The 27697-nt window shown below is 41.1% G+C and overlaps 2 protein-coding genes across 3 annotated transcripts in view; both read left to right on the top strand.

Moving 5' to 3' along the window:
* The window catches only part of dph5 (diphthamide biosynthesis 5), a 59634-nt gene extending 33754 nt beyond the window's left edge, over positions 1-25880 (top strand). Inside the window, exons 4-9 of one of the 2 annotated variants that reach the window (XM_041207522.1) lie at positions 623-743; positions 11793-11832; positions 14279-14382; positions 24268-24340; positions 25048-25104; positions 25614-25825. In XM_041207522.1, the coding sequence (XP_041063456.1) occupies positions 623-743; positions 11793-11832; positions 14279-14382; positions 24268-24340; positions 25048-25104; positions 25614-25623 (405 nt within the window). In that variant the 3' untranslated portion in view covers positions 25624-25825. Of the gene's footprint in view, positions 1-622; positions 744-11792; positions 11833-14278; positions 14383-24267; positions 24341-25047; positions 25105-25613 lie in introns of both variants that reach the window. The other variant, XM_041207521.1, reaches the window with a different exon arrangement.
* On the top strand, positions 19590-19864 carry LOC121288792 (histone H2A.V-like). Its single transcript, XM_041207523.1, has one exon. It carries the CDS (start codon positions 19590-19592, stop codon positions 19851-19853), a length of 264 nt encoding a protein of 87 aa, XP_041063457.1. The 3' UTR covers positions 19854-19864.
* Positions 25881-27697: the final 1817 nt, after the last annotated feature.

Raw genomic sequence — 27697 nt, 5'->3', positions numbered from 1 at the left:
AGATTACAGGAGTACCATGCTTAAGTGCAAAATTAGAAGTTACAATGAGACTAGCAAAATTTTGTGTGGAATAGACTTCTATCACAGCCAGTTAATGCAACTTTTAAAGAAAAAAGAGCTGGAAAAGTACCTGGTTTAGAACAGGACTGAAGATTATTGGACATAAGTGTAGTTATAAATGATCAACTATTGCTCCTGTGCTACTGAGAATATAATCGGTGGTATGCAGCTGATGAGGTTGATCATGTTGATTGTAATCTTAAACTGTTATCTGGAAGATTCTGTTACTATTTTCAGGAGTGATGGGGCTTTCTTGAGAGTGATTAAGACCCTGATTGTTGTCCCACATCTCGGTCAGAAATTGGAGGAGCATGTCCCAACCTGTGCTTTTGAATCAATGAGAATGGCATTGCAGGAAATTGTTGTATTGCTTTCTAAAAGCAAAATTTTCCCCCTCTTCACCTGCAAAACTAAAACGAAAAGTTGGAGTATCAACTAAATAACATATTAAATTTTACGGTATATGTGAAGCTGGTGTGTGACTGAGTTGTGATTGTTTATCCATTCACAAGAATGCATCCTTGTCAATTTCATCCAAGTATTTATTGATATTCTTTCCTAGTTGTATAATTTTGGAGAAACCGTATCCATTGTGTTCTGGACAGAGACTTGGAAGCCTGAAAGCTTCTATGACAAGATCAAAAGGAATCGACAGACTGGAGTTCACACATTATGCTTACTTGGTGGGTAATATTTCTATCTTTTGCCCTCTGCCTGCATGCCCTTGTACATCCCAGAGGGAAAAGAATAAACGTAATTATTAGGCAAGTCAAACTAAGCTCTTGGATTTTCAAGTGTTGATTTACCAGAAATATTTTATTTCTCAACTTACTATAACTTGAGAGTTGAAGCCTTCATATGCACTAGTTGTTTGCCAAAGCAAATGCCCACCTTTGTCTACAAATGCAGATGCTTGGGCACTGAAGATGGGTGCATCCTAACCTTCCCATTCCCCCTTCAATGGTCCTTGTTTTCTTCCCAGTGCCTCACAAAGCAGATTCCAGTAGGAAATTCATTAATACGGTATTGTGACGACAGGGTAAAAAAGCATAAAGGCTCATGAAAACCAGGAACTAAAAAGCAAACAAAAAACTATCAACATTGGACAGAAAGTGACCTCATAACATACTTTATTCCTGGCATTTTAAATTGATCATATTTTGTTTTACAATGCCTCTTACGCCGTTTTATTACTTTAGAGGTGCAATATAAGTTGCTGTGGTTGTTATTACATGGGGCATTTAGTATCCCACAACCCTGGATACGCAGTTATTGAAGATTATTTTCAATTGGCATAGACACAGGAAAAAGATGCGGGGACCATCAGAATGACATTCATAAATGTTGTAATAAAACTCTGCATGTAGAATCTCCCTCTGTCCATGTGCTGACCCATTGGAAATGTGCATTATTCCCAAATGAATCTGAGACCTGCCACCCTTTTTTCCTCACTTCCCTCTTCTCCTAGAGCTCTGAAAATTGCCAGATATGTGATATTGGAATGAGAAAAATATCTTTCATTTTTGTCATTTTGAGTTTAAATTTCGCTCTTCCATTGCTGACTTTTGCCAAATTCAAACTATGGCAGTCACTAGGTTTCCCCACATGGTTTCAATTTTTTGCACTTTTGCATGCATGTGCACACAGATGTGTGGGGTATATTGTGAAATAGTAATATTTACTTGACAGTATTTTTCTGACCAAATGCAAATTGCATTATGTTTCCCAAATATTGGGGGCCGAATCTTGTTGAGGCATCAGGGATCTCACCAGCTGGCTGGAGAGCCGGTGACAGACTACCTCTTTTCAGGAAGGCCCGCTGGATCATAAGCCGATCAAGCAGTGGTGAGGCCACTGGTGTGCCTTCCCCTGGAATCAAGATCCCGAGGGCGGAAGTCTTGCCTACCAAGAGCTGCCGGCCAATCAGAGGCCGGAAGCTCTTGTGCTCAGCAGCACCACAGGGGAGGCAGTGACTGCTGCTGGAATGACAGGCTCCAGAGATTCATGACTGCAGAGTTTCCCAGGGCTAAGGTAAGTAATTTGGGAGTGTGGGTGCTCATAAAGGCTCATGAAAACCAGGAACCAACTTTATGAGAAAGGGGTGCATGAGGAGCTGGCAGCGAGGGCAGGGGGGATGACTCTTAGTGGAACCTCCTTCCTGATGCCAAGTTCCTCAATCGGACACTTGAGTGCCTTTGAGCGAGGGAAACCCCACCCCACCCCCGAGGTGACATGCTAGTTGCATGGTTGGGTAGCTGCCATTCACACCACATGATGACTGGCCTACCTGCAGCTGGGTTAATACCAGCAGCAGTGGGATGAGGCCATTAAGTGGTCATTATTTGGTCACTTACGGGCATTGAATGGTGGCAGGATGGGTAGGACAACCATGGACCTTCCCATAAGAACATAAAAAATAACAGCAGGAGTAGACCACACAGCCCATCCAGCCTGCTCTACCATTCAATATGATTATGGCTGATCTTGAGCTTCAATTCCACTTTCCCATGTGCCCCCTATATCCTTTAATTCCTGGGGAAACCAAAGATCTGTCTATCCTTTTTCAAGAAAGGAGGGAGAGAGAAAGCAGTGAACTACAGGCCAGTTAACCTAACATCAGTTAGGGAAAATGCTGGAATCTATTATTAAGGAAGTCCTAACAATGCACTTAAAAAAGCATAGTATGATTAGAACAAGTCAATGTTGTTTTACTAAAGGGAAATCTTTTTAGGCAAATTTATTAGAGTTTTTTGAGGATGTAACATAGTAGGGTAGATAAAGTGGAACCTGTGGATGTAGTATACCTGGATTTCCAAAGGGCATTCAGTAAGGTATCGCACAAAAGGTTAATAGGCAAAATAAGGGCTCATACTCCGGCTTTGAATACATTTACCGCTGGGATAGACAGATCTGTTTTTATATTTCTGGCTAGTTTACTCTCAGATTTTTTCCCTTTCTATTTACTTTTTGGTTGTCCTTTGCTGGCTTCTAAATCACTCCCAATCCTTAGACTTGCTACTGTTTTTTGCAACATTTTAAGTCTTCTCTTTTAATCTAATACTAACCTTAATTTCCTGAGTGAGCCACGGAGCCTTCTTGCTAAGTTTTTGTTCTTCAGTGAATATATTTTTGTTGAACGTTTTGAATTGTTTCTTAAATGTTTCCCACTGTTCATTTACCTCCATACCTTTCAGTCTATTTGCCCAATTAACCTTAGCCAGTTCTCACCTTATACCTATGTAATTGGCTTTGCTTAAGTTTAAGAATTTTGTCTGTGATTGGAATATGTCACTTTCAAACTTAACATGAAATTGAATGGTATTATGGTCACTATTTCCCGGTGGACCTTTCACTATGACACTAATTAACCCTGCTTCTTTGCAGAATACTAGATTTAAGATAGCTTTTTCTCTAGTCGGTTCCACTATGTATTGCTCCAAAAAGCTGTCACAAAAACATTCTACAAACCCATCTTCTAGAGCATTCTTGTCAATTTGATTGTCCCAGTCTATATGAAGGTTAAATTCCTCCACAAATTATCACATTTTCTTTGTTACAGGCTCCAATAATTTCTGGTTTAATGCTCTGCCCAGTGGTGTAGCTACTGTTCAGGGCCCTATAAACTACTCCCACCAGTGTTTTCTGACTCTTGCTATTCCTAATTTCCACCCATGCTGACTCTACTTCATGATCTTCAGAGGCCAGATCCTTTCTTACTCATGTCCTTATGTCATCCTTTACTATAAGGGCTACCCCACCCCCTTTGCCATTCTAAATGTCTTTCCAAAATATTGCATACCCTGGAATATTTATTTCCCAACCTTGATCCCTTTGTAACCATGTTTCAGCATTGGCGATTAGATCTAAATCATTTACCTCAATTTGTGTCACTAATTCATCTATCCTATTGCAGATGCTTCGTGCGTTCAGATAAAGAACCTTTAATTTATTTTTTTATTTCTGTTCACTGCAATGATCTTATTCACTGATGTACATTTTTTGTTCTGTCCCATCATGTCACTAGCATGGTGTTGCCAAGAAAAAGATTATCCAAGACACTTCCCTCCCCCAAACAAAAAAATCTTTCCATGCAATTCCTAATGAAGACAGTGTCTGATTAATTATTGGCTTAATTTCAATAATTGTGCATTTTTTAAAAGAAAATAAATTATTTAAGATTCTAATATTGGTATGTATGTTGGCAATCCACCAAAATATATATTCTCACAACAATGTGCTTCAGTAAATGCTCTGGGAGCAGAAATGCCAGAGGGGCCTTAGGTTAAATGTAATACAACTTTCACTTCAGCACTGAGCATAAGTATGAAATCTCATAAAGACAGTGTCTGGAATGCGACTCATATACAGAGGAAGGTCCCGGGTTTGATCTCTAGTCTGTGTGGAGTTAGCTGATTGCTTCAGTGTGTACCATCTACAATATGCATTCCAGCAACTCACCAAGTCTTCTTCAACAGTATATCCCAATCCCGTGACCTCTGTTCCTAAGAAGGACAAAGGATCTGCCTCATTGGAATGTCACCACCACCACGCTGCTTGTCATTGCATGCTGTTCCAATACCTCGACCTTTCTCTTTGAATTTCTAAGTCTCCCTTCACCCGAATCTGCCCAGAACTTAATTCTGGCAGAGGCAAGAAGGTGGCAGGGTTCAGATGCACCGCCACACTGCCTAATTAAATGCCTTTCCTGCCTCCAAGCTCGCTGCCAGAAATAGAAGATTCTGCAAGATTTCTCATGTATGTATTCAATTTAAAAAATACATAACTGTTGTGCCAGTGTGTACATGAATGGCACAGCCACAAAATAAAACTATAATTGGAAACCCAAAGAGTCCAATTTTCCAGAAATTCCAAAGATTGCTGAAGTGATGTTTTAAGCACTTTGTAGATAATGTAGAATGTTGTAAAATGGTTTTGACAGTTAGTTACTTTAACACACAATGTATTTCTGCTCATCTAATTTAGAATTGTGCTGAATAGTACTATTGATCTGTATATTAGGCAGGATAGGTTGTTTTGCAAGATAGTATCTGAAATATAAAGCAGATGAGTCATAGAGGCCAGTCCATCAGTGCAAATTTCCATTAAAGGACCATTGTCCTAAAGGAAAATTGTATTAACAAACTTCTTCAAGAGCAAAGTACTATGCGTGCAGGAAATCTGAAATAAAGACAGAAAATGCTGAAAATATTCAGTAGGCCTGGCATCATCTGTGGAGAGAGGTAACGTTTTGGATCGGTAACCCTTGGTTCTGACAATGAGTTAGCGACCCAAAACCTGTTTCTGCCTGCACAGATGCTGCCAGACCTGCTGGGTATTTCCAGCATTTTCTGTTTTAATTGGCAACCTTCTTATTGCCAGTTTGCAAATGCATAATGAAATTGAAATAAATTGCATCAACAGCTTTTTCATTATGTCACTAGCATGGTGTTGCCAAGAAAAAGATTATCCAAGACACTTCCCTCCCCCAACCAAAAAAATCTTTCCTAATGAAGACAGTGTCTGATTAAGTGTTGGCTTAATTTCAATAATTGTGGATTTTTTAAAAGAAAATAAATTATTTAAGATTCTAATATTGGTATGTTAAAATACCATAACTTTAAACTTGTGACATTGGCAATTTTTCCCACAATGCTGAAGATGACAGTCTCGCTTGCTTTATGTATGTTGGCGATCCACCAAAATATATATTCTCACAACAATGTGCTTCAGTAAATGCTCTGGGAGCAGAAATGCCAGAGGGGCCTTGGGTTAAATGTAATACAACTTTCACTTCAGCACTGAGCATAAGTATGAAATCTCATAAAGACAGTGTCTGGAATGCGACTCGTATACAGAGGAAGGTCCCGGGTTTGATCTCTAGTCTGTGTGGAGTTAGCTGATTGCACCCAGTGTGTACCATCTACAATATACATTCCAGCAACTCACCAAGTCTTCTTCAACAGTATATCCCAATCCCGTGACCTCTATTCCTAAGAAGGACAAAGGATCTGCCTCATTGGAATGCCACCACCTCCAGCTTTCCATCCAGATTATCAGCTAGTAAGTACCATTGGTTAGCGCTGTTGATAACCCTTTCCCTGGTGGTTAAGAGTAGGCTGATGATGAGGTAATTGGCCGGATTTGTCCTGATTTTTGTCGACAGGATGTACTAGGGCAATTTTCCCCTTTATTGGGTAGATGCCAACGTTGAAGCTGTACTGGAACAACTTGGCTAGAGGCATTGCTGGTTATGGACCACCTGTCTTAAGCTCTACAATTGCGACGTAGTCAAACCCATGGTCTTCTATATCCTGTACACTCAAGATTTCTTGATATTGCATGGAGTCTATCAGATTGGCTGAAGGCTGGCTTCTGTGATGGAGGGGATCCCAAAAAGAGCATGAGATGGATCACCCACTCAGCACTTCTGACTGAAGCTTTTTTATTGTTTGTAGTTTTGGCATTGCTGGCTAGGCCACTGTTTGTTGCCCATCCCTAATTGCCCTTGAGCCACCTTCTTGAACCGCTGTAAGTAATGTGGTGTAGGTTTACCCACAGTGCTGTTAGGAACGGAGTTCCAGGATTTTCACCCAGTGACAGTGGAGGACCGATAATATAATTCCAAGTCAGTATGGTGTGTTGCTTGAAGGGGAACTTGCAGTTGGCGTTGTTCCCATACATCTGTTGCCCTTGTGCTTCTACACGTTAGAGGTCGCAGGTTTGGAAGGTGCTGAAGAAGGAGCATGGATGAGTTGCTGCAGTGCATTTTGTATATGGTACACACTGCTGCCACTGTGCACCTGTAGTAGAGGGTGTGCATGTTACCAATCAAGCGGGCTGCTTTGTCCTGGTTGGTGCTGAGCTTGAGTGTTTTTGCAGCTGCATTCATCCAGGCAAGTGGAGAGTATTCTATCATACCCCTAACTTATGCCTTGAGATGGTGGCCATGCTTTGGGGAGTCAGGAGGTGAGTTACTTGCCAAAGAATTCCCAGCCTCTGACCAACTATCGTAGCCTCTCTAGGGGGAATTCATCAATGGTAATGTCATTGAATATCAACTGGAAATTATTAGATTCTCTCTTGTTGGAGATGGTCATTGCCTGGCACATGCATGGCACAAAAGTTACTCGCTACTTGTCAGCCCAAACTTGAATGTTGTCCAGGTCTTGCTGCATATGGACACGTACTGCTTCAGTTTTTGAGGAGTCATGAAGGGTGCTGAACATTGTACAATCTTCAGCAAACATCCCCACTTCTGACTTTATGATGGAAGGAAGGTCATTGATGAAGCAGCTGAAGATATTTGGGTGTAGGGCACTACCCTATAGAACTCCTGGAGCAATGTCCTGGTATTGAAATGACTAAACTCCAAGAACCACAACCATCTTCCTTTGTGGTTGGTATGTCTCCAACCAGTGGAGAGTTTCCTCCTTTTCCCCTTTCATTGACTTAAGTTCTGCTGGGGCTCCTTGATGCCACACTCGGTCAAATGCTGTCTTGATGTCAATGGCAGTCACTCTCACCTCACCTCTTCAGTTCAGCTCTTTTGTTTGTTTGGACCAAGGCTGTAATGAGATCAGGAACTGATTGTCCCCGGCAGATCCCAAACTGGAGTATCAGTGAACAGGTTATTGCTGTGTAAGTGCTACTTGATGATCGAGGATAGACTAATTCTACTGTAGTTGGCCAGATTGGATTTTTCCTGCTTTATGTGGTCAGGACATACCTGGGAAATTTCCACGTTGTTGGGTGGATGTCAGTGTTGTAGCTGTACTGGAAGAAGCTTAGGGTTGCGGCTAGTTCTAGAGCACAAATCTTCAGTACTACTGCCGGAATGTTGTCAGGGCCCATAGCTTTGAAGTATTCAGTGCCTTCAGGCATTTCTTGATATCACGTGGAGTCAATTGAATTGGCTGAAGACTGAATCTGTGATGCTGGGGACCTCCAGAAGAGGCCAAGCTGGATCATCCACTCGGCATTTCTGGCTGAAGATTGTTGCAAATGCTTCAACCTTGTCTTTTGCACTGATGTGCTGGGCTCCCTCCTTATTGAATACGAGGATATTTGTAGAGCCTCCTCCTCTGGTTAGTTGTTTAATTGTTCACCATCCACAACTGAATGTGGCAGGACTTGCAGGGCTTTGATCTGATCCATTGATTGTGGGTTTGCATGGCTCTGTCTATCAGAAACACTTAAGCCTCATCTTTTGCACTGGTGCTGGTCTCCATCATCATTGAAAATGGAGGTGTCCATGAAGCTCCTCTTCTCATTAGTTACTTAGTTGTCCATCACCATTTAAGACTGGATTTGGTAGGACTGGAGAGCTGATTTATCTTACCTTATCCACTGGTTTTGATATCACTTAGTTCTGTCTATAGCATGCTACTTCTGCTACCTGACATACAAGCATTTCTGTGTTGTAGCTTCACCAGATTGGTATTTAATTTTTATGTATGCCTGGCATTCTCTCCTACATTCTTCATTAAACCAGAGTTGGTTCCCTGGCTTGATGGTAATGGAAGATTAAGGAATATGCCAGGCCAAGAGTTTACAGATTGTGGTGGAATAAAATTCTGCTGCTGCTGGCCTGCAAAGCCTCATTGATGCCTAGCTTTGAATCATTAGATATGGTTGAAATTTATCCCATTTATCATGGTGTCTGTGTCACACAACATAATGGAGGGTATTCTTGGTTCAAAGACAAAACTTTATCTTCACAAAGACTTTCACTCCTAACCAATACCGTCAGGCAGAGATTAAGCAGGTTTTCACCCATGTTGGTTCCCTCACTTCCTGTCACAAACTTAATCTGGCAGCTATGGCATTGAGGACTTGGCCAGTCTGCCCAGTAATTGTGCTATCAAACCATTCTTGGTGATGGCTATTGAAGTCACTTTTACCAATAGATAGATGCACCTGTGATAGTTAGATTGATGTGGACAAGGTTAAATTGTTTTTACCCTCATGTCATTTCTCTCATCATCTGTTGCAAACCTAGTCTGACAGATATGACCTTCAGATTTGGCCAGCCAGGTCAATAGTGGTGCTACCAAGCCACTCATGGTGACAGAAGTTGAAGTCCCCAATCTCTAGCTTTGCTGCCCTCATTGCTTCTTTCAGGTGGTGTTTAACATGGAGGACTACAGATTCTTCAGCTGAGGACAGATAGTAGCTGGTAATCAGCAGGATGTTTCCTTACACATGATTGACCTGATGTCATGGGACTTCATGGGGTCTGCAGTCAATGCTGAGGACTCCCAGAGCCACTCCCTCCCACCTATATACCACTGTGCCACTACCTCATGAGGATCTGTCCTGCTGTTAAGACAAAACATACTCAGGTATGATGATGGAGGCACCTGGTGAGTTGACCGAAAGGTATCGTTCTGAGAATCAGACTGTTGGGATAACTTTCCCAATTTTGGCACAGGGTTTTAGTGAGGAAGACTTTGCAGGGCTGACTGGGCTGGGTGTGCCTTTGCCATGTACAAATTTGATGCCTAAGTCGATTCCGGGTACCGTCCAATTTTATCCTTATTATGCTTTGTTGTAACAGGTTAATGCAATTGAGTGGCTTGCCCTGCCATTTCGGAGTTGAGTTAAAAGTCAGCTGCTGTTTCAAAAACACTATTAATAAATAAAATTGCTGTGGGTTTGGAGTCACAGAATGGCAGATTGCCTTCCCCTTAAAGGGCATTAGTGAACCAGATGGGGTTTTATGTCAATCCAGTAGTTGCAAGGTCACCATTACTGATACTGGCTTTTTATTCCAGATTTATTTAATTAACTGAATTTAATATCCCCAGCTGCCATGGTAGAATTTGAACTTGTCCCTACATCATTAGTCCAAACATAGGAACTTAGGAGCAGGAGTTGGCCCCATCATTCAATATGGTCATGGCTGATCTGGTCATGGTCTCAGCTCCACCTTCCTGTCTGCCCATTGTAACTCTTGACTTCCTTGTCTCTCAAAAATTTGTCTAACTCAACATCAAATAAGTTCAAAGACCCAGCCTCCACTACTTTCTGAGGAAGAGAATTCCACAGACCAATGACCCTCAGAGAAAAAAATCCTCCTAACCTCTGCCTTAAAAGGTAGACCTCTTATTCGTAAACTATGTTCCTGAGCTTTAGTTTCCCCCACAAGAGGAGACATGCCCTGGGAATCCACCCTATCAAGTCCCCTCAAGATATTATATGTTTCAACAAGATCACCTCTCATTCTTCTAATTTCCAATCTGTTTAATCTTTCTTCATAGGATAAGCCCTTCATCCCAGGAATGAGTTGACAAATCTTCTCTAAACTGCTTCTAAAGCAATTATATCTTTTTTTTCAAATAAGGAGACCAAAACTGTACACAGTACTCTGGGTGTGGTCTTACCAAGGCCCAGTACAGCTGTAGCAAAACATAGCTAACTATGCTAGCATTCCCACTTTTAATTATCTCTAATCCATACAAGTAACATCATTTAGGTGCTTGTACCTGCTTCACTTTACACATCAAAACTCAAGAGTTCTAAAGGCAATAAAGTGTCATGGACAGGAGTATCAATTAGCTTTTTTCAAAACAACTTGCCTGAAATTGGTCAAACCAGCACAAAAGATGAAGGAATTCCAAATGCAAGTTACATCCAGCACAAGTTTAATTTCCATGATTTATCGCGGAAGTTGAAAAAGCATTACACTAGAAACTGGCCAAGCCCGCAGATGTAATTAATCATCATTGTGAGTTTCCACTAATTACTCGGACTGAGAGCTTTCAAAGAGGCTCTGAAATTTGAGCTGTTTTCTCCAGGATCAAGGATACTGATAAGCATGTTTTAAGTTTAAATTGTTTTTTAAATGTTCTAAGAAACTGACAACTGTACAACAATGCAACTGGTAAAAAGTTCTGTGTAACTTTTAAATATTATTTTTAGTTATTTAAAATTGGTTACTCACAGTTGGTGGGCTGAATTGTGATTAAAAGTTATTTTTTGTAATAAATCCATTTTCAGCTACCTTAATAAAACTGCACCAGATTAGCATTCTTAAAATTTTCAAGCAATATAGTATTACAAATTTTTTAAAAAAGTAATGTCCTGAAACATTGCACAAATACATTCGTTCCTGGAAGATTTTACTTTCAGCGATATGCAAATAAATTTGAGCGGAAACTTGAGCAAGAAGACATTTCTGAAATCTAGCCCAGTTTTGAGCACAATTTGCATCCACAGGGGAAATTCTTAGTCCATTTTTTTAATATGTAGCTATATTTGAAAGAACCAATGTATTTTCCCTTTATCACTGTTATTGCTCAAATACACTACTAATAAAACAGTTGCAGGTTTTAGTTGCTTTTTCTGTTAACTAACAATTTGCTAAGCAATTAGATAAAGATCTATTTTGCATAATGGCTGTATTTACTGCTGAACTGAAGTTCTTTTTTTGCAGTTTGTAAGTATTTTAATATCTGACATCACCTGCTCTTTGAATGTTTAAGTGAGAGGAGGTCACAGAGTTTCTCTTTCTTTCAAAGGTAAATGAGTCTCCTTACAATCTGGTGTTTAGTCCTTTGACGTGAACAATGAAAAGGAAATTCTCAAATACATGCATTAGGCTCCTGCTATGTTTTTGACAGCTGTTGAAATTCAGAATATCTTAAAGCTTTCCCATTTATTGGAGAGCAGATTGAATCTAAAGTGTAGATTTTTTTTACTAAATAATCTTTCCTTTTATACCTTCTATGCAGACATCAAAGTAAAGGAACAGTCTCTGGAAAATCTGATGAGGCAAGTTGCTCCTTTGTTTAAGAAGCAAATGATTATGATATTCTTGTATCCACTCTGGAGCTTCAACATTTACCCAATCTCCATTTTAATGTTTGAATCACCTGTTTTGATGCACATTAGACAGGAAGGGATCAGGGACTGAGATTCAACAGCCATATAATCCGGCACAGGTTTCCTGAAGGTGCTGTTGAATTGAGTGGCAGGACCCAGTTTTAATTTTTTGTATTGGTTTCTCAACCACAGCCAGACAGATTGAGAGATTAGCCGAATGTCAGGCAGGTAGGCCTGTGGCCCTTGGCGATTGGGAGAAACTTGGACATTAGGACGGGGTCAGGTTGTGGGGTGGTTTACAGGTGAGTTTGGAGGCCCCGCTTCGGTAGATAAGCTCTGGTTCCTTCATGCCTACAATTCGTGCTGATAATGATAATGTTCAACCTAACCGTTTTCACCTCCCTACAGCTGCCAGATTTCATGAGGACCAGGAAACTTGTCCAGCCAACAATAAATTTAAAAAGGTGATAAAATGTGAGGCCTTATTTGAGATATTTAAATTTTGGGCCTGCTTCTGAAAAGCAGCTCAGTTCCCTACCCACCGCCATTAAAGCTGGACACAGAGCTGGGCTGGGATCAGCTTTCTAATTACTTATTTTTTGAACCCAATTCATCCGGTGGATTAAATTGCCCCTATCGCTTCCCTAGTATAATATACACACTATTACGGTTGATTATTAGAAGCGAACATGAATGAATCAAAGTATTTTGTTAGATTTGATGCAGTTTTTCTTGTCAGAAAATGGCGTGGTCTTAAGTTAGTTTAGACATGTAATGACCAGCAGATTCACACCAAAGCTAAATTCAACTGTATGTTTTCAAATTCTTTTAAAAATCCCAGACAGACTGGGAACCATCCAGCAGTTGAAATGTATTTTTCAATTCTGTTTATTTTGGATGACAATCTAGTTAGCTAGCATTTTGATTCAGATCTAGTCTTTTAGCAAGAATGATTAATAATTTAAGCATTCGTTACAGATTTCAACTTCGATCTGTCACAAAATTATAAAATCTTCACTGGACAGAAGCAATTATTTTAAAAGTGATTAATAAAACTATTGTATTAGATTAGAAGTATTTTACCAAAGCTTTAAGTACCAATTAAGAGCAGCTGATAAATGTTTACAAAAACAGAATTACCTGGAAAAACTCAGCAGGTCTGGCAGCATCGGCGGAGAAGAAAAGAGTTGACGTTTCGAGTCCTCATGACCCTTAAATGTTTAGTTTGTTTTGTAAATTACATTTTATTTTCCCCACTTGGCTGTAAATCTTTCCCCTTTCTCCTCTTCTGAAGGGAGTAATTCACTATGGTTTTTATGGTTCCATGGACACTCGTAGCTCTCTGGTGCCTTACCTGAGTGGCCAGGTTTTTTTTGGGCAATGGTGGTGAGGTAATTACAGCTAAGCTCAATGCTGTGCTTCCTTTTGTTTCTCCCTTGTACTCTAACCAGGCTGTCTGGGTCCACTGTCACCCTAGCTAGGATTGCTTAACTCAAAGCAGATGACTAGGTCCTTTCCAATTTACATGGCTCAGAATCCCACATATTTGCCCAGTGAGCTACCAGGCCAGATATTGGTATCAAAAATTATAGCTTTACTGCTGAGATTCGGAAGCAATGATGAGATGAGGCCATGGTGTTCATTATTTGACATTTGCAACTTAATTTGATTATTTGTCTAAAGAATTAATTCCATTTTTCATTGAACTGTAAAGTTCATGTTTCTTCTTCCTTATTGTGGCAGCATGCCCCTTGTTTTTTTATTCATTCGTTTATGGGATGTGGGTGTCGCTGGCTAGGCCAGCATTTATTGCCCATCTATCCTTAATTGCCCTTGTTCAGAAGGCATTTTAAGAGTCAACCACATTGCTGTGGTCTGGAGTCACATGTAGGCCAGACCAGGTAAGGATGGCAGATTTTTAGTGAACCAGATGCATTTTTACAACAATCAACAATGGTTTCATGGTCATCGTTAGACTTTTAATTCCAGGTTTTTATTGAATTCAAATTTCACCATCTGTCATGGTGGGATTCAAACCCTGGTCCCCAGAGCATTACCCTGAGTCTCTGGATTACCAGGCCAGTGACAATACCACTACGCCACCAACTTCCCACCTGTTGTGTAGCCAGATTATTTATGTCTCAAATCCAGTACGGTATCTTGTAATATTTCATACAAGCCTTTTTATACCAAGGTGAATATTGAACTTTTGGAAAAAAATCTGATTCTTTAAACAAATCTATATTTTGAAAGCAAAATCTTAAACCAACCAAGATACTGCAGTGATCATTTTTCATAACTTTTTATTGACGAAGATGAGATGAATGAAGGGAGATAGTATTAATTAAGGGAAAGGGAGGGGAAATGTATTTTAATGGTGAATATTTATTTTCAGGGGGAAGAAGATCTTTGAGCCTCCCAGGTTCATGTCTGTAAATGAGGCTGCAGAACAACTGCTGGAGATCATTGAAAACCGAAGAGATAAAGGAGAGGAGCTAGGTGAGTATAACTGTTTCTGTGTTCATAATTGAGATTGTGCAGGAGCCCACCTTTGTTCAACAAAGTTAGAAAGATACTTGCTCTCTGCAGCTGCAAGATGGTCAAAGAAGAATTAAAAATTAATTCATGCATTATTTTCCCTTGGACATCCTCCAGGAACATCAGCCAAAGCTACAGTTTGTACTGTGATCTTGTGGCATTATGTATAATTAGCCTTTGAGGTAACAAAGTTCCCTGCACCCTGTGGCAAGTTTGGGCTGTGAAAATCTGTCCATCTGATTTGGTTTATTTTAGATCTTGAATGTCACACTTAAACTGTGCTTGAAATTTACTTTCTGAATTTACTGTGTTTTACTTGGGTCTTTATATATTTGGGCAATATTCACCATTTGGATGCTGTAATAGTTGTCAACATATGCATGTCAGAATCTAGATCCAAATAGAGGAAAGAAAGGAACTTAAAGCATTGTCACTATCTTCCATAGAACCGTTGCGTCAAGACTTCTGGCAATGTAACTCTATTTCCATATCATCCATCTACCTCTTTTCTGCCCTTACCCCCTTAAGAAATAGCAACATCTTGCATTTATATAACACCTGTAATGTAACAAAATAGCCCAAGGTTCCTTACAGTTAGGGGAAATAGAAGGGAGCCCAGGGGAGGCAACCAAAGTGCTTTCAAAGAAGTACATTTTTAAGGTGGATTTTGAAGGTGAGAGACATGTTTTAAGACAAAGAAATGTAAGGGAGGGAATTCCAAAGTGAGTGTAAGCTGGCTGAACACTTTGCCACTAGTAGTACTGGAGGTATTATAGCTGATCCCATGCTTCTGAATACCGTTGCTCAGGGCAATATATCATTATGGATTAGGAAGGAGTTAGCAATGAGCACTGGGGGTCCCCAGAGAAGACTGAGTACAGGAAAAGACATCATTGCAGTAGCTTTTCTGGCAGTGCTGAGACAGTTAGGAATAAAATCATATAATGACAATCCCACAGAGGAAAAATGGATATAAGATTGGTATGGTTAACTATGTCAAAGGCTGCAGGAAGGTGGAGGAGGAATAACACATTGTGATCATAGTCACACAAAATGTTGTTGGTGACTAGCCAGGTGGTGGGTGCATTGAAGCTGAATTTGAAGGGATTTAAATGGGGATTGGCAAGAGAGGTGGACATGGGATTGGGCAGGAGAGAGGAAAGGAAGTTTGGAAATGTTGCACAAGCTCCAGATGACAGAAAAACATTTCCACCCTGCCTCATTCCATAAAATCGTAAAATATATTGCCATTTAACCTTTCCTAGTGACTAAGAAGGTTGTGTGTGCTGACTCAAAGTTCATACAATCCTGAGTTTGATGGCCCTGGGTCTTGTCTGCATGAACTGATTTCACCACTGAAAGAACATTAAAGTCCAAAGTCAAGTCTCATACTTAGATTACCTACCATGTGATTTGTATCCCAGCAAAAAGTTAGGCAAGTAACTTTGCTCCCTGCACCTCCAGCAAAAAGGTACCCAGAACTCCACAATTCCAGTATCACATAACTTTTCACGAGGAGGTGCATTGGAGTAGCATAGGTATTTTGCCACTGAATCTTTTTCCTCTCCTACTTTTCTAACTCCCCAACACCATGCCCCCCCCCACACCCGACAACTCCTGAAGTAAGTAAGGATTTTTTAAAATTAATTTTGATCTATTATTTTAAATTATAATGAATACAAAGAAATCCAAAAACTAGGAAGAAACAATATGCTTTGATTTCTTTTTAAAAGAATCTCTAAATGTGGGTGGCCACAAATAATGCCCGTCCCCACTTGCCTTGAGGGCATTAAGTGTTGGGCGCTGCACCTGGAGTCACTGATCAGCCAGACTGCGTAATAGTGTCAGGAACCTGTTGGATTTTTATGACAGCCCAGCATGTTTTGTTATTATATAATCTGATTCTAACCCACAAGCCATCAGATTTTAATGATTAAATTTCCCACGGTGGGATTTCAACTCGCAACCCATTGATTGCTAATCCCAAACTACAACTACTAGGCTACTATTCCACATCAGACTTTATGAACCAATTACACAGATTAATAATTCAAAAAGCAATTTGGGAGATAGACTACAAGTTAATTCTTCATATAACCTGCCTAATTAGATAATGAACGAAGTTTCTGATTCATGCATTTAAATTGAAATTCTGTGTTCAAATGCCAGTCTCTTACTGTTCTCTCTAAACTGCACTGATGCTTAGCAACCTGAAAGTTCCCGCGCAGGCTGCATACAAGCCAACCCCTCTAAGTTAATGTGTGTGCATGGCCATGCAAAAAAATTAAAGGGCCCACGCACTTAAATGAACCAGCCATGCACTCAGAAAAGATAATTATAGAGGGTACATTGCCTGTCTTTAACATGCATTTAAAAAATTCTGCAAATCTGTATGTACAAATCTGTTTTTATCTGTCAAATATATCTACTCAATCTAGCATCTCTTCAAACGGAGACTGAAGTAAATATTGCATAATTTACATTAACAATTCAACCATAACCACACAGCAGATTTTCCAGCTGAATATCTTTACACCTCATTAAGAAAATGTCAAATGCTCTAAATACACTTGGTTGCCTTCACTAAATTGCACGAGGGCTCATGTACAAACAGGCAAACTCAACAGATGTCGTCTGGTAAAGCAAACATTGTATCTGCAATTGCAATTCACAGAAAATCTGTTTGACCTTCCTGTTTCCTCCCTTCCTCAGTACACCCAAGCTCAGAATCTAGTGCTGTGTCTACTTAGGGTCAAAATAATGTACTGGGTTTGGAATTCCACCCAGTTACTCTGAGCATTTTATATATTTTGTGTTCCCACCAACTTTGTCCTCTTGGAAATTTATACCTCCAAGTTTGGTAATTTTATTTATTCATTCATGGGATGTAGGCTTTGCTGGCAAGGCCAGCATTTGTTGCCCATCCCTATTTACCCTTGAGATTGCCCTTGAATAACAGTCTGTTGGGATGATTATTTTGTGATTTGCCTGTGATGGAAGATTACGGCCTTTAACTCCTGGTGTGATGCTGATCTCAAATTAAATCAACTAATCTTGCATTGAAATACGCTTATTTAAAAAAAGTATCCTTTTCGTCTAATACGCTTAACAATAATGTTTCCTCCATAAGCAGATTTTGATTACAAAGCAAAAAGAGAAACAAGAACTTTACGAGGTTTCTGGTGTGACAACCTTAGCTCAGTGGTAGCTCTCGACCTCGAGTCAGAGGTCATGGGACCCCAGAGTCAGAAGGTTATGGGTTCAAACTCCACTCCTGAGATATAGGACAGAATTGTAACTGCCAAGGAGGGTGGGAATAGGTAGTTAAATTCCCAAAAAATGCTGACATACCAGAAACATGGCCTGAGCCCACCCACTTCTGGGTGTCATTGGAGTGTGTTCCAGGTGAGGAGGAAAATCCCTTGGAGCTGTCAGTTCAGTCATTTAAATATTTAAATAATCAATTAATTGAGTCTTTAACCCAGAATTCTGGCTTTTAACAGCCAGCACATGGGTTGCTGGAGCTATGTGGAACTCACCAGGGCCAACAAGGCAAGAGCACAATGGGGAGTCATTAATCAATGAAATTGACAGGCTGGGAAAACCTTTAAACAATTAAACTATGTAAATGCTGCCTATTAGAAAGGCTTGTTCTCACAGCACTTGTTCTGAGAATGTGATTCCTTTGTTTTAAAGGTGAAAGTCTTCATCTACCCTGGGCTTTATTAAATTTAATCTGATCTTCCCTTCTGTCAGCCTTCACTGCAGCATGGGTGCAGTTTATGGAGCTCTATCATGAATCTGAGATGAGGAACAAGAGCAGCAGTACCAACACCAGTAGAACCTAGAGCAGCAGCAGCTCTAGCAGCAGGGCAACAACAGCTGCCTTCTCTGCAGCCACATGTCCTTCCACAGGACAAAGGGGATGGACACAGTTCCAGCTTGAAGGAGGCAATGCCTCCAGAACAGGGTATATGTTCGAAGGATTAGCTTCCGCAACATGACTGAGCAACAGTGCCCCAAGAGGCTCATGGCAGGTCAATGCTGACATCTGCAGTCTTCTGGAATACTTCCAAGTTGGCCAAGTGGGCACACATTGCCAGTGGCTGTCAAGATCGGCCAGCCCTAAATTTCTTTGCATCTGGCTCCTTCCAGGGATTTGCTGGTGACATCTGCAGGATTTCACAACCAGCATATCTCCCAGGTGACTGATGCCATGTTTGCCAAGACCGTCATTTATGACAACTTGGCACTGATGAGGCCAATGAGACAAAGAGTTTCTTTCTGCATTAACTGAATTCCCACAAGTGCAGAGAGTCATAAACTGTACATGTAGCAATCACGGCACCCACAGATAGGCTTTGAATATTTATCAATCGGAAGGGATTTCACTCCCTCAATGTTCAGCTCGTGTGTGACTACCAGAAGGTTATCATGCACATCTGTGAAAGATATCCTTGAAGCTACCATGGTTCTTTCATCCTGTGACAAGAGCTGTCTTTTCATGGAAATTTGAAGGAATTGTAAATGCAAGAAGTGTGGTAAATAAGGTTGATGAGCTGCAAGTTCAGATAGGCACATGGGAATATGAAGTTGTGGCGATAATGGAGACCTAGCTCAAAAAAAGGCATGACTGAGCACTAAATATTCCGGAGTACAAGGTGTTCAGGAAAAATAGGGAAGGAAGGAAAGGAGGTGGGGTGGCAATATCGATTAAGGAGAATATTACAGTCTTTGAGAGAGAGGATGTTCTTCAGGGGTCAAGGACAGAACCTATCTGGTTAGAGTTAAGAAACAATACATAAGATCAGGTGCCTGGGCAGATCTGGGGGCACCCTTCAGTATGCACCAGCAAGGGTGTCAAGAATAGTAATGATTTGCTCTGCCTTGCACAACATGACATTGCAAAGAGGAATGGAGCTGCAGGAGTAGGAAAGTACACTCTGCTTGACAACCTCAGATGAGAAGGAGGAGCAAGAAGAAGAGTAGGTGGAGTTTGATGTGGCCAAGGTGCCTGCAGCCAATCACCTGGCTGCCAGAGAGGCCCTGACAGATTCATACAGGCACACTTTAGATAATCTGAATGTATGAAGCCATGTGGCATTCCAATGTTAAACGCTCTGCCCCCAATCCGCCAATATTGTTTGAGAGAGAGAAACTGGAGAAACATGGCTGGCGGAAAAGCTGGGAAGGACCCGGGAAAGGTCAAGCCTAAAGCAATTTCCCGCTCTCCGAGAGCAGGATTACAGTTTCCTGTTGATCGTATTCATAGGCATTTGAAGACTGGTACCTCTAGCCATGGATGGGTGGGTGCTACAGCTGCAGTGTACAGTGCACCTATGCTTGATTATCTCACTGCTGAGGTGTTGGAGTTGGCAGGAAATGCATCTAAGGACCTGAAAGTAAAGTGCATCACGCCACGTCACTTGTAGTTGGCCATCAGAGGTGATGAAGAGCTGGATTAGCTGATCAAGGCAACCATTGCTGGTGGCGGTGTGATTCCTCATATCTACTAGTCTCTGATTGGGAAGAAGGAACAGCAAGAAACTACATAAAGCCCAGTTTTTAACTTACCCTCTTCCTCCCTACTGTTGTACTGTAATTCAGATAGAAGAAACCTGAGAATACTTGGCATTTTTTTTTAAAAGAGTAGTTAAAATAAAATGGGAAGAGTTTTAGGAGATGACTTTAGTGTTCAATATAATCTGAAAGAGCTGTTTGTCCTACAGTTTAGGTTTAAAGCTGTATGAAAATATAACTAGAAAATACAGCAGTTTGTCAACAATTATATTAGGCAAGTGTGTTTTATACAATAAAACTACACAATTTGAAATACATAATGACATTGACATTGCTATAAACACTCATGTGAATCCCTTTATGCTGCTAAGAAGTCTTCCTCTTCTGCTTTCTATTCTCCTACCCCTGGTTTCAACAGAGCTGGAGCCCAGCTACTCATTCTCCTGCTCTGACAGTACTGCCTGTCAATTTTTGATTCCTATTTACCTGGGGACAGACTCATTTTCATCCCACCGATATTGACTCTGACAGCATTTGTTCATTTCATCTGCCATTTTTTTATTATCTACTACTAACTCCCCATTCTCACTCTCTAGAGGACCATTTTACTCTAGATTGCTCCTTGTCCTTTTCCATTGCCGGCCTAAACCTTAAGATACTATGACGTTTGTTCCCTAAGTGATCCCCCTTCTGATACTAGATCCGCTGGACACTTTCCCAGAATCAGATCCAGCAATGCCCCCTTCCTCATTGAGCTGGAAACATACTGATCAAGAAAATTCCCCTGAACACAGTTCAGAAACTCTTTCCCTTCTCTGCCCTTTACACTATTACTATTCAAGTCTATTTTGGGATAATTAAAAACCTGCACAATTACTACTCTAGTTTTGCAGCTCTGTAATTTCAGTCAATGTTAATCCTAACATCACTAAAACAAATTATCTGATCATGTAACGTACTGTTATTTGAGGAATTTGGACCTGCTGTGTGCAGATTATCTGCTGCATTTTCCAACATGATAATACTGCAAAAACACTTCATAGGTTGAGATCATGAAAGGCACTGTGTAAATGCAGGATCTTTGTTTTCCTTCTAGAGTTTGCCTGTCTCACTAAAGGAGATGAACTTCCTTTCCAGTACATTAAAAACAGGAGAGAATGAGAAAGGAGAGATTCTAACTGTTTGACAGGCTATTAGTCCATGACATTTTTACATCCACCCACCACCCCTTCCCACCCTCAAGTAACTCAACATGAACTTTAACCATTTTTTCTCGGGGGCTGCTGTTGCTGAAGCAGACTTGCTGAGATAGGTCCCCATCCTGTTTGCTTATTTATAAATATTCATGCACCCCATCAGTAACCAACTTATTGCTGAATTGTGACCACACTGTGTGCCTGCCATCCACCTGAATTTCTTTAAAAACTGAAACAATGAGAATTATCCTTCTGGGAATCAACCCTTTGGTCAATAGTTTGTCATCTCAATAATTTTAAAATCACTTCATTAGGTTTTCCAACTTAAAAGTCAGTTTCCTCTCATTCTCTATGAAAATATGATTATGAGTTCTTATGGCTTAAGGGCTAAAGATATTACCTGGCATACTGACCCAAGTAGGCTGGAAGGATCCCATTATCACCCACCAGCACCCATAGTCGTAGCCACTAGTATCTCACCCTAATATTATACACCTCCAAGTAGTCTCCAGATATAACTAAAGTATGGAAGGTCATAATATCTATATTTTTACTGCTGATTGTTTTTCCACAGTTCAGATGGACATATGAAAAACTTCACATGTCCACTTTTAGAATTTACTGGCACCCCTAGGCGATGATCCCAGGACCAATGAAATGAACATCACCTGTGGTTAAGGGCTCCATGTGAATTGATTTCCAAACTGCCTCCAACTCAATGCAGTTGGTCATAAATAGTTTGGGAAGTGCTCATCGGAGATTAAATGAAGACAAGTTTTTGGGGCATTGCAAAGGGATTTTTGTTAAGTGTTTGCCCTGTGCCTTGCCTAAACTCATAGATGTTTACAGCACAGAAGGAGGCCATTCGACCCATCGCGTCTGCACCGGTTAACAACTAATCCCGTTTTCCAGTGCTTGGCCCATAGCCCTGGAGGCTATGGCAACGCAAGTGAATATCTAAATACTTAAATGTTACGAGAGTTTCTGACTCAACCACCCTTTCAGGCAGTGAGTTCCAGACTCCCACCACCCTCTGGGTGAAAAAATTTCTCCTCAACTCCCCTCTTAGCCTTCTACCTCTTAACTTAAATCTCTGCCCCCTGGTTATTGATCCTTCTACTAATGGAAAAAGTGCCTTCCTATCCACCATCTATGCCCCTCATAATCTTATATACCTCTATCAGGTCCCCTTTCAACCCTCGTTGCTCCAAGGAAAACAACCCCAATCTTTCCTCATAACTCAGACCCTCCAGCCCAGGCAGCATCCTGGTGAATCTCCTCTGCATCCTCTCCTGTGCAATCACATCCTTCCTATAATATGGTGATCAGAACTGCACACACTACTCCAGTCATAGCCTAACCAGCGTTTTATATAGTTCCAGGATAAACACCCTGCTCTTGTATTGTATTGTATATCTTGTATACAAGTGCCTCGGCTAATAAAAGCAAGTATCCCATATGTCTTCTTAACCACCTTATCTACCTGTCCCGCTACCCTCTAGGATCTGTGGATATGCACACCAAGGTCCCTCTGATCTTCAGTACTTTCCAGGGTCCTACCATTCATAGTATAATCCTTTGCCTTGTTAGCCCTCTCCAAGTACATTACCTCATATTTTTCCAGGCTGAATTCCATTTACCACTGCTCTGCCCATCTGACCAGCCCATTGATATCCTCCTGCAGTTTAGGCTACCCTCCTCACTATTTACCATCCTACCAATTTTCGTGTCATCTGCAAACTTCTTGATCATACCCCCTACATTTAAGTACGCCACGAACAGCAAGGGCCACAGCACCAAGCCCTGCAGAACCCCACTGAAAACAGACTTCCAGTTACAGAAACATCCTCCTACCTTTACCCTCTGCTTCCTGCCTCTCAGCCAATTTTGGATCCGACATGCCACTTTGCCTTGGGTCCCATGGGCTCTTACTTTCTTGATCAGTCTGCCATGAGCGACCTTCTCAAAAGCCTTGCTAAAGTCTATGTAGACCACATCAAATGCATTACCCTCATCAACACTCCTGGTTAGCTCCTCAAAAAATGTGATCAAATTTGTCAAACACGACCTTCGCTTAACAAACCGATGCTGACTATCCATGATTAATCTGTGTCTCTCCAAGTGCAGATATATTCTATCCCTCAGAATTCTTTCTAGTAACTTCTCCACCACTGAATTTAGACTGACTGGCCTGTAATTTCCTGGTCTATCCCTTCTTCCCTTTTTTTAATAATGGGACAATTGATAATTAATAATTAACAATTAATAATTCCTACCTGATTTAGGAATGCTTAATGCTGACACTAAGAAACAAAAGGTGGCATGTCCAATATCCCAAAATCAACAAATCTCACTTTTCTTAAAAAGATTGAACTTACACTTATTGCAGGAGATCCCAAAGTGCTTCACAGCCTTTTAACCTGCAGCTGCTGATATTGTGACTAGCATAAAATTCAGCAAAAAAAGTCTCTGCACTACACTTAGGTACTCCAGAAGTTCCAAGTTAACTCTGTAAAGATATTTGAAAGTGGGGAGGTATTTTTCTCTTATGTTTCAGCCCTTTCTCTCCTGAAAATGTTGATTTCTTGCTGAAATCTGGGTCCACAGGCACAAAGCTGGTGGATTTGGACTCTGCTATGATGGTTGTACCTGGGCTGTTCAGGGTTGTGGAGGGATATCTTTTGTTCCCCAAGCAGCCATCTTCTTACATTCTGGAAAGGTGGAGTAATGGGGATGGTTGAATGTCGTGAGATCAAAGTGTTGTGCCAGCTGCCTGTGAAAGTGGCACTGACTTACCTGATCCTTCTGTAGAGATCACAGACCAGCTGGACATTAATGAAAGTCTTTCTTATTGACGAAAACCTTCTGAGACAGGGAGATGAGTAATATGTCCCCTGTAGCATCCTAGCAGAAATCCAACACAAAATGTTAACAACAGTGGTGTCTTTGACATCCATTGGCAAAGCATGACAACCTGGCCCAACATGCAGCAAGTCTTATGTCAGGATTCAGTGACTGTGTATCTCTGTCATGCACTGTCCCACAAGGTACTCAGGAAAGTGACACTTAATCTGTTAATCTTGTGCACCTGCTAAGATCTTCTGCCCCCTCATTTGCTGTGTCCTAACAGGCTGCCTGCTGCTCTTCCTGGTTATGGAGGCTGCTGATAATCTTTTAAATGAAAACCAAATCAACGAATGGAGGCTGCTGATAATCTTTTAAATGAAAACCAAATCAACAAAATTGGGATAAATCAGGCACAGCCCCTAATTCAGGTCAGCTGTAAAACCAAGAACAAAGTTTTAAAGGAAACTTACAAACTTTAAATCAAAATGTGATTAAAGGGGTCAACAAAACACCCCAGTCCCCGCGGTGCCCACCGAGCACGGAAGGCCTCGAGAGTGCCAGCAGACACCGCGTGCTTCTTCTCCAGGGACATCCGGCAGCGAACGTAGCCGCGGAAGAGGGACAAACAATCGGGCGGGACTCCCCCGTCGATCGCCCGCTGCCTGGACCTGTTAATGGCCAACTTGGCCAGGCCCAGGAGCAGGTTCACGAGGAGGTCCTCCTCCTTCCCGACCCCCTTCCGCACCGGGTGCCCATAGATCAGGAGCGTGGGGCTGAAATGCAAACAAAACATCAATAAAAGGTTTTTCAAATAACTAAAAAGGGAGTGCAGCCTACAACACCCTATGTATACATGGTCCACGGACTCCACAAGACCGCAAAAAGGGCACGTGTCCTGAGAGTCCGCGAACCAATGCATCCTCTTATTATAAGGGACTGCTGCATGCAACACCCTCCAACCCAGGTCTCCGATAGAAAGGGGGAGGACACCTCCGTAGAGGGCCTCCCATCGGGGGCTTCCGCCGCCGGACGGCAACAAGGCACGCCAGGGCGTGTCCCGGAGGCTGCTGATGCTGCTGTTGTTCCTCCAACTATTCATTTATCTAATGAATCAATTAAGGTAGAATGGCACTGGTTGTTTATTTGGGTGAGTAAGGCAAACATAAGCAGAGAAAAAAATCTCCAAGCTCAAGGATCCTTTGAACACAAGATAAGTAACTTCCTATGTATCTAGTGCCTGCATTTGACTTCATGTTTAGATACTACTTCAGCCAGCTTCTGAAACTAATCCATTGGGGTTTTACTCAGCAGATTGGGCAGGACTGTCCAATTTTTCCAGTTTTAAAAGCTTGTTAAAGTCCTAGTTACACTATAAGACCCTGAATTGCTTGTATTAATCTGCCTGCTTCTGGCCAGTGATTCTAAACAAAACTCAACAGTTAATTCAGCATTGAGCAGGAGCAGGCATTAGGTGCACTGAAACAATTTTAACAGCATGACTACCCCATTTACACTGGGCAGGTTGGGTTGAAATCATTGGCTAGAAAGTTCAGTCTTGTTTAGTGGTGAATATGCTTAATACCTTTGATATGTCCAAATGTGTGAAGCTGTTGTTTTTCTTTTATGTAGCACTGACTGAAGAGACCCTGTGTGTTGGGCTGGCCAGAGTGGGTGCCAATGATCAGAAAATTGCAGTTGCAACCCTACAGCAAATGGTGAAGGAGGATCTAGGAGCCCCTTTGCATTCCCTGATCATCACAGGCCACATGCATCCTATGGAAATCGAGATGCTTAAACTGTTTGCTGTGGACAATTCAAGTTTTAATAAACTTATAACACTTGATGGATCGACATATTATTCATAACAAAAAAATAAAGTGCAATTTTAAGTCTTAATTTTCAAGTTTTGTGCTTCCTTGGAAGTGATGGAAAACTGGAGTGTCTGATAAGAGAAGTGAAAAAGGGCAATTCTGCTGAAGCATCAACTGGCCTGTTGTTTCCACAGATGTTGACTGACCTATTGAATATTTCAAGCATCTGCAGTTTCTGCTTATAAAAATGAATCCCTGAATACATTAGTTTTGAAAAAATTTTAAGGAGTAATAGTGGCTTCAGTACGTAAACTAAAAACAGTTAATCAATGTCCATTAGCATAATAGAATCATAGCGTTGTTATGTTACAGAAGGAGGCCATTGGACATGTCGTATCTATATGGCCCTTTGAAGGAGCAATTCACCTAGTGCCAGTCCTCTGCCTTTTTCCCATTGCCCTGCAATTCTTGCATTTTCAGATAATGATCTAATTCTTTTTTGAAAGCCTCAATTGACCCTGCCTCCACTCTCCGGCAACGCACTCCAGATCCTAACCGCTCGCTGCGTGAAGATGTTTTTCATTATGTCACCATTGCTTCTATTGCTAATTACCTTAAATCTGTGTCCTCGGTCCTCAATCCTTCCACCAATGGCAACAGGTTCTCTCTATGTACCCTGCCCCGATCCCTCATGATTTTGAACACTTCCATCAAATCTCCTCTCGACTTCCTCCAAGGAGAACAGTCCCAACTTCTCCAATCTTTCGACATAACTAAAGTTCCTCATCCCTGGAACGATAGTTTTAAAAATCTTTTCTGCACCTTCTCTAATGCCTTCACAACTTTCCTAAAATGTGGTGCCCATAACTGGATGCAGTACTCCAGTTGGGATTGAAGCAGTGTTTTATAAAAGTTTAACGTAACTTCCTTGCTTTTGTATTCTATGCTGCCATTGATAAAGCCCAAGAGGCTGTCTGCTTTATTAATTACTCTCTTAATCTGTCCTGCCGCCATCAATGATGCACGTACATACCTAGGCCCCTCTGCTCTTGCACTCCCTATAGAATTGTACCCTTTATTTTCTGTTTTCTTTCAGTGTTCTTCCTATCAAAATGAATCACTTCACCCTTCTCTGTGTTAAATTCATCTGTCACTTGTCACCTATTCTGCCAACTTGTCTATATGTCCTTTGGAAGTTCTACACTCTCCTCATGGTTCACAATACTTCCAAGTTTCATATCATCTGCAAATTTTGAAACTGTGCTCTGTAAACTAAGGTCTAAGTACTAAGTAGGAAAAGACACTGGTTGGTGCAACACTAAGCCATGCACACCAAAATCTCCCATGGTTTTGTGTGCTGAGTTGGCTTATCTCTTGAGACAGTGGATGTGATGATAGAGTTAACAGCAGCATCCTTTTAGGAGGGGTCAATCAGTGCTTGCACTCCTGATTACCATTTGGAAAGTCCTGCTGCATCAATGTAAGGCTGAGTATACACTGAAAAAGAGAAGTTTACATGGCTATCAGGAAAAAATAGAGTGGGCTACTTGGATAGCTCTTCAAAGACTGGAACAGATGTGATGATGTAAATTGCCTCCTTCTATGATTCTATGATATCAATAAGCACAGGGTGAGCCAGCCTTCACTGTTCAGCTTCAGACATGAAGAACTAAGCAATATATTGGAGATTTTCTGACAACCATTCAATTAGATCCCATAATTTATTGCCTTTGAGTGAAAGGGAGAAAATTGTTTGGAAGGAGAAGCAGCTAATCAAAGGAGTGAATACCACATGTATGGAAACCACTAGGACCAAAGCTTTACTGAAATTCAGAGAGCAGAGGACAGTGATAACAAAAATGGAGGTCAATCATAGTGATCGGACATAATGAACCAATAGTA

This window comes from Carcharodon carcharias, chromosome 16 (genome assembly GCF_017639515.1).
Source record: "Carcharodon carcharias isolate sCarCar2 chromosome 16, sCarCar2.pri, whole genome shotgun sequence".
NCBI lineage: Eukaryota > Metazoa > Chordata > Chondrichthyes > Lamniformes > Lamnidae > Carcharodon > Carcharodon carcharias.
This window is presented reverse-complemented; position numbering and strand designations above follow the sequence as displayed.

Bases quoted from the DNA above. Each gene is read 5' to 3' on its own strand.
- LOC121288792 (XM_041207523.1), top strand. From the start codon at position 19,590: ATGGCTGGCGGAAAAGCTGGGAAGGACCCGGGAAAGGTCAAGCCTAAA.